Here is an 11,335-nt window from a genome sequence, read left to right as displayed (position 1 = left end):
ATCATATCAAAATTCGATTTTTTTAAATGTTTTCTTTAGAATAGTTTTTTGACTATTCTTTGTAAACTCTTTGTTCCATCGATTTGGAGTTAGGAGATCCTTGAAAATCATACCAAAATAATCTCCTGAAAATGAATTTCAATCAATATACCTATAGTTTATTTGTGAAGCAAATTTATGTTATTTGAGCCTATTTTACACAGAATTTCTCGCTAAATCCAAATCTGGGCTTGAAATTTTTGCATGTCAACAAATCACTGAATTATGGCTGATTAAAATTTTGGATTTGTCGATTTGGTATCATCGATGCTAGCATTGCTATCGAAACGCGCGTCAGCATTTTTTGTAAAAATTTGGTGTTTGGGAAAAAATTGTAACCCAAAATTGAAAACCAAAACAAAGTTTGTGCTTTTTTAACTAAGATAGAAGCTTTCTTTTATAAACGATAAAACTGTTTGGATAAACTTTTTATAACAATTTTTTAGTTAGACATAACATATTTTACAGTTTATGATATTTTGTATCTAAAAAAGGACAAAAAGTGCATTAAACCAAGTTTCTTCAATTTTTTTTTAAAGCTCCGTTTCTTGGCTTTGTAGAAAAATTTTCAATGTTGCAACATTGTAAAGCTCTCAGTATTAGTTGTTTAGCTACGGAAACTGCCGAATGTAAAATTTTATTAGAAAAGGTTGAAGCAGCATTTCCAAGTTTTTCCTTTGAAAAAAATTCATATTAAGGAAAGGAATGGGTTTAATAGTAGATTTTGTTATACGGCGTAAAAGTGGTACTTTTTGTCGAGCAATTAAATTGCAATAGCAAGGCGAAGCGTACAATAATAATAATAATACGATTAATTCATATAACAATTAATACATTCCAAACGCGTTAAAAACGTTTTTATTTTCCAAAAAAATCTAACTCCCAAAATGTCAAGAAATTCATCTAAAGTGTTGAAAATTTGTTTAGAAAAGTGTCTCAAGGGCAGAGAAAACAGTAAACTTCACTTGTTCATCACTCTTTTAAACTAAAAAAATATTTTCAAATCTTTAAGGTCGATTGTCTCAAAACTATGTCAATGTGGGTAGGATGTTTTCCGCATAACTGTGCTCAAATAGTAACAGTCACAAAATAGTTATTTGTTTCACTAGGCTAGAAAATGGTCTTTTGGAAATGCGAGGAAAGTATTGAAATCCAAGCCCGGAGGGCGAGGATTTCAATTTCCGAGCATTTCCAAAACATTTTCTAGCCGTGTCAAACACGAAATTTTGTGCGCCGACAATTATTAATAGTTATTTATTTTGACTTTTGATTTGAATTTGAAACGTCATTCCCTCATTTAGGGGAATTTTATCAGCTGGGAAATGGGTTGGTAGCATCCCACTCAAATCAATCGATTGCAGATTAATTTAAATTCAAATGTGTTTCAGCAAATTTTTATGGTATCTTTGCTTAATTAGTCTACCTTTATTATTTTCGAAGGTCATTGGCCTCCAAATCGGCACACAAATTGACACAATTGACATTTATGCAGCGATGCCAACCTGCAAAATAAAACCAACTATTCGAAATGTCACTTTTGACTGCCTAGACATTCAAAAGGTGATTTTCTTGCCGCAATTGAGTATCACAAATGCTATGAAAAATGACGGAGGCGCACAAAGTACTTTTTCTGCCTAGACAGAAAAAGTGTTTCCATGTCAACGAGCGCTTTTCCTTACTTGTGACAAAATTGCCTACTTTATTGTCTAAAAAAGAGTAAAAAATAGTGACTTTTTGTGACGTTTGGGGAAAAATTAATTTTGCTTTGATTTCTAAGACAATTTAAGTGAAAAGTACATACTTTCACTTATGGGCGTCTTTTTTTCATCACCCTGTATATCGGTAACTACGACAGATAGAGAAAGCGGTTTTCGTCATTGTTTTTTAGCATTTTGTTTGCTAAAATACCTAAAATTTTATAAATTAAGAAACTGAAACTACTTCAGTCGATATCTCGCTTATTTTTGGACCAAACTTAAGTTATAGGGTTGTTAGTTATTTTATTTATTTATTTACGTTAAATTTACTTTTATACGACGGTCGACTTTGCTGCTGTTATATTTATAGAATAGAATCATCTAAATTCTTCGCTGTTTACAGGTATAAGTTCTATAATGCTTTGCTCTGTTAACTTTTGATCTTTATTTTTCATTTTAAATCTGCTGATGGGGAGTAGAGATATCAGAATTGTTTTGCCCGATTTTTCGAAGCACCCCGTACATCTCTCCCCTCCGCAACGTTCTCGCTGACATGACAGTGTATTATATAGCGCCAGGACTTTTTATGGCCATTGAAAGACAACTGTTTTTATACATCAAACTTTTGACGTATCCATTTTATGTCCGGGACTTTAAGGGAAGAGCTTTTGTAAAGAAATTACATCGAATAGACTTCCGGAGGGCACTCGGTTACGATTCCGGACGGCAACTTTGACATTGTTAAAGAAAAAACGTTCCCCAATAATTTGCGTTTGATACGTAAAGTCCTTTGGAAATGTGATAACTTTATGTCGACTGTTTAATTCGAAATATATAATATTGTGACAATTTAATACCGGGTTGTACTCGTAGTTACAAACAGATTATGAAACTGACACTGAAGGATTATGCAGGAAAATGGATGGATGAAGGAATTTTGGTAAAGTTTATGGAATTTTGTGTGAAAAAAATATTTGGTGACTTTTGTCGTGGGGCGAATTAATAAAATTCATCGCTTGATCGCGAGGGTAAATATTTAAATATATATCGGGGGAGGCCGAGTGGGGTGGGCCAGTTAATTAAAGCGTTCCGATGAATCTGTGCCCGTGTAAACCGAGATTAAATATCGTAAAACAAGTAATAAGCAGGCGAAAGGGGTCGGGGACAATATCGCGTTGCTCGCATAACCCTTTATTGGACGGTCTAAATTAGAAAAGCCAATTCCGCCACTCATTCCGAGCATACCAACCCCCAATTGTAAAATACACAATCACGAATCCGCGTTTTATAGTACTTTTGTGCTTCGTTTGCGGCGATTATTACTTAGCGAACAACTAAGAAAACTCTCCTTCAGACTGGTCCGCGAGGTGCTGTAAATTAAAAATTTACACAAACTCGAAGAATTTCATTAATTATTTAATCATTGTTGTTTTCGAGTAATTTATACTCTTGTTTCTTTGTTCCGTTGATATTAATTTCACCAAATGCCTTTTAATTTTAAAATTAAATTGCTTTCCGGTGGCGGCGATGTTGTTACTTTTTCACCGCCTCTGCGATTCTTACTTATAATTAAAATTGTTCACCCCCTTATTATTCTTTCTCTTTCGATTACACATCGAAGTTAATCACCAGAACGACTGTTTGTCCGGAGGCTGGAGACGTCGCAAGTGGCAATTTTACCAATCTTTTGTCGTGTGGAGAAGGAAAAAACGGGTATAAAATGTAAAATATTACCCCATATTTTTGGTATAAACGTCAGAAAGCACGTGTTGTCCAAACATAACATAAAGTAGGCTCTACTTAGTGACGTTTCTAAACTTTTATATAAACGGAAGCTTGTTTTATGGAGGTGTTAGGTTGGTAGCCACGCCTGAACCATTTGGCACCCCTAAAACCTACATTTTAGATATTGCCATGCAGTGAAATTTTCAGTTTTTTAGTCTCGTGCAGATTTCGATTAATTTGGTCGCAATTTTCGCTGTTGATTTAAATTTGGTTTAACTTGAAAAATTCCATCATCGGAATCTCATCCAGTTGCATCCGACAATATCAAATCGATAATGAACAGTCGATTAATTACGCCATAGTTTTGGATTTGGAAACGTTGCTAGCAGGGAGCTTACCCCGTGATGCAGAAGCCAATAATCTCATTAATTAGTTAATTAGCGTAAGGTATTTTCAATGACAGCTAAAGCGCGCGTACACGGATGGTTATGTCGGTTCCAAACCACATAATCATGACATCGTCGGTCCTGGATTGCGGTCTCACCAACGCGCCCGCCTCCCACCCCCAACAATAAGCTAAAAAGAAGAAAATTTTCAAAGTTTCGCAACTTGAAGCACTTACATAAGTTGGCTCGTAATGAACAACTAATTAATGAATTTGATAAACAAAGTCCCGCGCTTTTATTAAGTAATACTCGAATGGATCTAACAAAGTGGAAAATTTCTTGCGAAGAGGAAAAACTTGTATCGGCTGATGCAGATCGGGAGAATTTCCCCGATCAATTAACGAATTAAACACAAAAGCTCCTTGCAGAATGAAGTTTTCAAAGGATTCGTTCGAGGACGATTTAAATTCTCTTCGATTGTTTACTAATTATCGCACGAACAAGCTAAAAATGTTTCCTATTTACATTCTAATTGCATTCGAATGCGGACTCCGAGTTGATTCATTCCGGAAAATTGTCTTGGAGAAACAACCCTGCTGCGTCGGTTGAGTTTTATAACGAGCTCTTGATTGCAGCGAGGGTATTAAGAGGAAATTTCGAAAAATAACGGAAACTATCTGTCGCGATAAATCGATTAATTTAAGTTCAATGGCCGTAAATATCACAGGAATCTCCAGAACCAACATAGCGTATTGCAATCGGATTTCTAAGGTCTTATGGAGGTCCCATTTTTGGTTTTTTACTTAGGCACATCTTTTGGGGTGTTTTAAAATATTCCCTTTTACTTTTTTGGAACTTTGTTGAGTTATTTCGTTTTCGCAGATGGCGTTGCACGTGAAATGGAGCAAACAATGCACACAATTAATTTAGTCGGCAATAATTAACTCGTACAACGAACTACACGTGTAGAATAACACATAGAAGCAAGAAGGAGAATAATTAGAGCCTGTGAATAAAATATGGCCTCATATTTCGAATGTAACAAAGCGCAACAAAAGAGTTGAAGTAAGATTATTTATATTACGTACAGCCGGAAGGAACGCAACCAGGTAACGTACAAACAAAGCTCATAGCTTTGCCCCTTTTGTGCAGGAAGCACACGCCTCTCCTACGAAAAAGCTAATTCCTGTCGTGCATTTTTCCGGAGATCGAAAATGAAAAAATTAAAAAAAATATAAGTGCGTGTGTGTGGTCGTTAGCGCTAACGAGTTTCCGATGCGTGGTACTCTGCGGTCGTACACTTGGAACAAGAATCTGCTAATTTCGGGGTAGACAATTCCCATTTACCCAATTACTGTGTAGGGCGGTAACGACGTTCCAGCGGCTATTATCTGCCCCTTCGCCACTATTACAAGCCGTGTAGTGAACGTAGCAAATAACAACAACCGCTAACATGCGATCGTTCTTTAATTAAACTTCAATTTGTGTTAAGAAATTTTGTTCGCTAAAATTAATTAAATTGTTGAAATCGGATCGTGTCAATGCATACTGGAAAAAATTCGCGGTTTTGCATATTCGTACGGAAACGCTTAGTCAGTCGTTTGTATTTAGCAGTGGGCAGATAAAATAAAGGAAAATGACAAAATAACAAATACGTAATATGCGCTGTGTGTGCCGTGTTTTAATGGCCATTATCTCATAACGACGGTATTTAGCCCGTGAAATATTGAACATTGGATAGCACACATGCACGTCCTCCCGATACAACCCGTTCATTAAGCTGCACGCCGTTATTATTTATCTTCTCCATTACCCACCTTCATTACCTTTTTAGCGCCCCCATCATCATACACGGCGGCCTCGATTGATTTCCGCACGACGATTACACAGAACAAACGATAAATGACCGTGCTAAAAAAATCAATATTATAATGAAAGGGAAAAGGAAAAGTATAGTTATCTTACAATTTTTGAGTGATGGAAAAATTGGAGATAATAATAGTCTTGAGCACATTAAAAAAATGTTTTCTGGTATATTAGGAACGGGGATCATAAATTTTTTGTTGGGATGTTTTTAAATTTATTATTTTTATCGAGCGCATCCACCATTTTTGGCTCTTTAAAAGGAACGCAAGAACTGCAATTATTCAGAAATGACAATCTTGCACGTAGATAAATTTCAGCTTGTGAAGGCTAGTCCGGCTCTGTGTCGTGTCCGTTGCACCCGTTATCGCAAGGGGTGTTTCGTCGCAAACGCATCCCTTAATCAAAACTAATTTCCCGGTTGACCGGGCTGTGGACTATTCCGGTTAGCAATTAAACTAAGGACATTATTTTCCTAATTTCATTGCTATTCCATTAGAGGTCTGCGTGATGCAGATAGCCAGTCGCGTCTCCCAAACTCCGGTCGGCTCCGGGCCACCATTAATGGTGCAAGTCCGGACCCCGAATGCGGCTAATTACGGCCGACGTCGCGTCGACGTCGCCACTAACTAAGGCTATTTGATCAAAACACGGCTGCATTGCTAATCTTTATTAATGATCCACTTAATTACGGATAAAGTTTCGAGCTCGTAGAGTCCGTCTTCGGCGACTCAACCACGTAATGAATAAAAATGCAAACGACCCTCTCGTTATAAAGCCATACATCACGCACGCGTCCATGCATCATTCCGTACATTAATACGAAACTAAAGTCCATATTTTATCGCGGCGATTTATCTCGAATGCATTTAGAGCAAGTCATGGAAAGCGTGCGCGGAGGGGTAAGTGAGCACCAGCACCCTGTGTTATAATGGGGTAAACCGCGTTGTTATGCGCTGATTTCACGCCGCTATCTGATCGTTAGCCCGCGCTAAGCTGCTTTACTGTTTCAATTTCACCACTTTCGGATTTTTGCGAGAAACGCTTTTGTCATCGGCGATAACTCATGCGAGCCGTAAACAAAATGCGATGTTTGGAAATAAATAAAAACGTATTTATGCGATGGGAGGAACGAAAAAAATGTCCAATTTATTTCAATAACTCCCCGATCTTATCGAGAGACTAATGTCGTGACTGCCGACGTAATTCGATCTGGCGGAATGTGAAACGTATTTTACAAATTTTTGGTAAAGCCAATCACTCACACAAAGGGTAACTAATAAAACGATAATTACAATTAATTAATCAATTGTCGGGCTTGTCATTATAGATAACCAACGAGACCAATTTTCATTCAATAATAAAGATAATACTAGCGATAACGTTAAACCAGATTTGTTTTACCTGTTTTAATTAATTGTTTTTACCTATTGACTTTCTGTGGTACAAAATTGAAATGATGGAATCATGTAATTGCGTACTTTTTTTCGTGAAAAAACTGGAGTCCGACCCTGTGCCGTCGTCGGGGCGCAATATTTCTGCGAGACTGTATCCAAAATAATAGTGTACCCATTCCATGCAGTGGTCCGTGTGCAAATCTGCCGTCAAGCCGATTCAATTACGATCTTATCTGCAAAATAGATGACAGTTATTTCCATGAAAGGGCAATAGCAGTAAAGTCGACCACCCTCCAGTTGATCGTGTAATTCTCGCCCTTACCGCATCCACCGCCGCCGTACATGTCAGGCTAAAGACGTTTTTCATTTTATTTAATTTCGTATGTAACCGAAAGATGACAGTACGCCTGTTTTTGTTTGCGCCCTTAAATAGGGGTTGCGGTTTCGCAATCACGGCTCGAAATGAGTTTTAGCCTTATCGGCGCGATGCATCTATCAGACGTCGAATTTAAGGGTTGTGTGTGTTTGTAATTTTTTTCGTTTTGTTTTTGGAGGGATTGATTTCTGAACGGTCCAAAAAATTAATTGACGAGTTCGACGCGCGAATAAATAAATGGACGACGATGTGGAAGTACACATAAATTTATCCGAGCGAAAAAAATTGGACATGAAATGCATTTTACTTAATCTAACAGGGGGCGGTAGTATTATAAATGTGTCCGTTTCATGCACGTTTTTTGTACACTTGGAGCAATAAATGTTCAACCGTTTTGCATTTTACCCATTTTATATTTGAAAACTGTTTTAAATCCCTTAATTAAAGTCGTCGCCTATTATGTATATAATTTAATTAAAAAAGCTTTCGGTACACGGCCCGTATGATGTATTTTTGCATGTGCGGCGCTCAACAAAAAAATTATTTCACTCCAAAAAAGTTTTATCTATTAATTGCATCCGTTTAAAAATTAATTAATTTATTATACTTGAAATAAATGCACAAAATGAATACGAGATTCAAGTGTCATAAATTTACAATTCTGTACGATCGAAACTGTTTTATTTTTTCCCACCTGTCAACACTTTCCCACCAATCGAAATTTAAAAATCTTTGATGTGCAATTTATAAGACTCGAAATCCTGTCGGTCACTTCAATATTCGATAAGTCAGACAGTTGGCAACACTGACCGGCGTGTCACGAGGGACATGGGAACATTGTTCTTCCATTTTTCCATCTAAAATAACCAACAGTTTGTTGTCCGTCGCTAATGGAAATCTGCTTTCGAAGTCCCTATTACTCACACCTTAAACATTATAAACGTTCAAACAAAAATAACAATGAAATATACCGCAGAAGATGAAAAATGTACAATTTCGACAGACGCTAGACGCTTTCATTAAAATTGGGACGTCGCGTCGCACAAAACTACAAATGATTAACTATTTACAGCCGGTAAGTGGTAGATCGGGTAGACATCATTCTAGGAGAATCGAACACGTCAATCAACAATGAACAGCCTCGGCGGACAAAGGATTAGAAATCGCCTTTTTAAGGATTTCATTTACAGTTTAAAATAAGAGAATGGTTTGAAATGGGATTTTAAATGAAGTTGACAGATTTTGAGAATTTCAAGCGTTAATATGGTCTGGTATTTGGTATTAAAGTTTTTGTATCTTATTTTACTTACTTTTAAGCAATAAAATGTGGACTTGCAGTCTTTGTCACCTTTTTTTGTTCGTTCTATTCTCCCAGCTCTTTCGTCGGATTATCTTCTTCGTCTTGTTCGTTTCGATTGTCGCGATCAAGTCGGCCGTGTATGTTACGATAGTCGCATTTAAATACAAGTTGTGTTCAATGGCCCATCCATAGAATTTATTCTCGAAAACACGCTCATTCCTTTTAAAATATGTATTTGTATTCAGTATCTGTGCGGTCTTAACGTGCCATTGATGCACACCGTTCCGACTTGTTTCGAACCTACTTTACGGCCGGAAAAGTTGATAACTGCCGGATTTTCTCCGGATCATAAAAGCTTCGGCTCCGGAATTCGCACAAGAAAAGCAGCCGTGGAGGTGGCGGACATATTTTAAGACGGGGGTTGAGTTATCGTGCGGCGCGCCGCTCCACTTCATATAAACAGAGTGGAGCTTCTAATTACCATACTGCGATCTTAAATAATGGCCTGTATTAAGAAACGTTTAAATAATCTGGGAACAACCAGGTGGGATCCAAGTTTATTCGCTAAATGCCTCTATTCTTCATCTTAACTTTGTCTCGTTCTTGCTCTTTTGCACTCGTTCCACGTTGAGAGTCTCTCTCGCCTTAAGCCCGCCAGATTTACATAAGATTATTTCACAAACTGGCAGCCTTTAACTTTAAACCTACTTTAGCAGGAGGGAGTTTCAGACCGGCGAGAACTTGTCGCAACTTTTACATATTTGATTGGGGATTTCATTTACGCTCTAATCCTCTCAAGCTTCATTGAACCCTCTAAAAAAGCACCAAACGATCCCCAATTTTCTTTATTAATTAAGATGTATTTTTTTAAATTGATTATTTATAAACTGCTTGCGATTAAGTCCCCTGTCAATGCAACATAGCAAAAAGCCCCATCTTCCGGAATGGGCTGATCGACTAAAAATTCGTTTGCTGCCGGACTCGTCGGGTCGATCACCGGATTAATCCTGGCGGCCTTTTTCGCCGCCACATCCAAGCGGTCTAAAATAAGCGGCGGATAATCGGTAAAAGGCCCCACAATCCGCAAATCATGCAGATAACCTAGAAGAGCCATAATGTAGTCGTTTCTTATCGCTTTCATACTAGAACAATGTTCCCCGTGGATGGTGCACAAAGTCTGTAACCACGCCGCCGTTCTAGTCTTGTCCTCTGCGGGAAGTAGCGCCGCGTACGGTCGAGTCAAATGCAACAAATACTGAAATTCTTGATCCAAAACTTTGTCAATTTTGTGGTCATTTTGGCACTCCTCTGGAGTTGTGTGGACAGTGCAAGTCATCGTCTGGAAGTCGTCCGGTAAGGATAAAAGTGTCTCCTGCCACATCCTGTCTCCCTCCCATTGGGCCGCCGTGGATGGCTCAGGAAGTACAGTCTTTAAATCTACGAGGGTCTCCCCGGGAGGGTTTTCTCGGAAAATACCCGTAATCTCGTCGTTAAGCAAATTCACGGTCAATGATACTAAATACCTGTTCCTCTTCTCTCTTAATTTCGAAGTTTGATACTCGGGTCTAAATAACTTTTTTATCCATGGAGTGACTAAGGCTTTGTCCGGTTCGTTGGTTAGAGTAGGAGCTACAACTTTAAGCACAGATCCGTAATAGAGAAATTCCATACTTAGAGCGTCTTGATGACTAAAAATTCTCTATTTTTAAGTCTCATTGAAAGCAGTAGCATTACCATATTGGAGTCGTCTCAGATGGAGGAACTTGTTCTTTTCCTGCTTCGGGCCCACTTTGTGCCGGAGTTTCTGGTCCTTCAGGAGTTTCTACCGTTTCAGGAGTTTCTCCAGTTTCAGGAGCTTCTACCCTTTCAGGAATTTCTACATTTTCTAGTTCAGCCATTGAAAATTTAGATAATGTTGATAGGTCGAAAAAAATGTCAGTTTTTGTTTTTTTGTACGTCAAAGTAGTCAAGGCCACTATGGTCCACATTTTAGTGTTTTCCCCGGCGCATCCACCATTTTTCAAAGATTTATTTTTGTTTAATTTAGCGTAGATTGCAGTATAAACTCCCAAAGCTCAGAATGATTGCTTTTTTTCTTACTCTTAAGATGTCGCCACTTCCTTTTAACCTCTCGAAATTTTTTCTCGTTTGTTTCTTTCTTTGTGACGCTCCGTTTAGAGCCAACCTTTACATCATCCTCTAGCCACTCGTTCACGTATTCACGAACCGTCACCGTCGACGGCAATTTAATGTCGACGACGGCGACCGATCCGCTTATTAAATTCGTTACATTCGCAAGGACTTGTTCGGCGAAACTGGAAGTTGTAAGTCTGCGCCCGTCTCGGCTCGCATACATTATCAAACTCGAGCTTACATCAACTAACTCCTTAATACCGCTATTATAAACTAGTAACGGCGAGCCTTAATCTCGTTAAGGTCTGGGAAAAATAGCCGCGGGCGAGAGAGAATAAGGAGCGGAAATCCTGGAGCTAATATTGTATAAATTCCAATTAAACTATTGTAACCTCAGGTTGGTGTAAACAAAAAACAAC

General features: G+C 38.1%; 1 protein-coding gene across 1 annotated transcript; it reads right to left on the bottom strand.

Annotated features, from left to right (window-relative positions):
* Window positions 1–9,663: 9,663 nt before the first annotated feature.
* Window positions 9,664–10,681, bottom strand: LOC148169504 (uncharacterized). The gene is made up of 2 exons (XM_088044200.1): window positions 10,518–10,681; window positions 9,664–10,471 (listed from the first exon to the last, which is right to left on the bottom strand). The coding sequence occupies exons 1-2, from the start codon at window positions 10,679–10,681 to the stop codon at window positions 9,664–9,666; spliced, it is 972 nt and encodes a 323-aa protein (XP_087900326.1).
* Between the last annotated feature and the right edge of the window lie 654 nt (window positions 10,682–11,335).

This window comes from Gnatocerus cornutus, chromosome 8 (genome assembly GCF_029298725.1).
Source record: "Gnatocerus cornutus isolate USDA-ARS CGAHR chromosome 8, icGnaCorn1.1, whole genome shotgun sequence".
NCBI classification, from domain to species: domain Eukaryota; kingdom Metazoa; phylum Arthropoda; class Insecta; order Coleoptera; family Tenebrionidae; genus Gnatocerus; species Gnatocerus cornutus.
The sequence above is the reverse complement of the archived record's forward strand: the minus strand, read 5'-3'. Positions and strand labels throughout refer to the sequence as shown.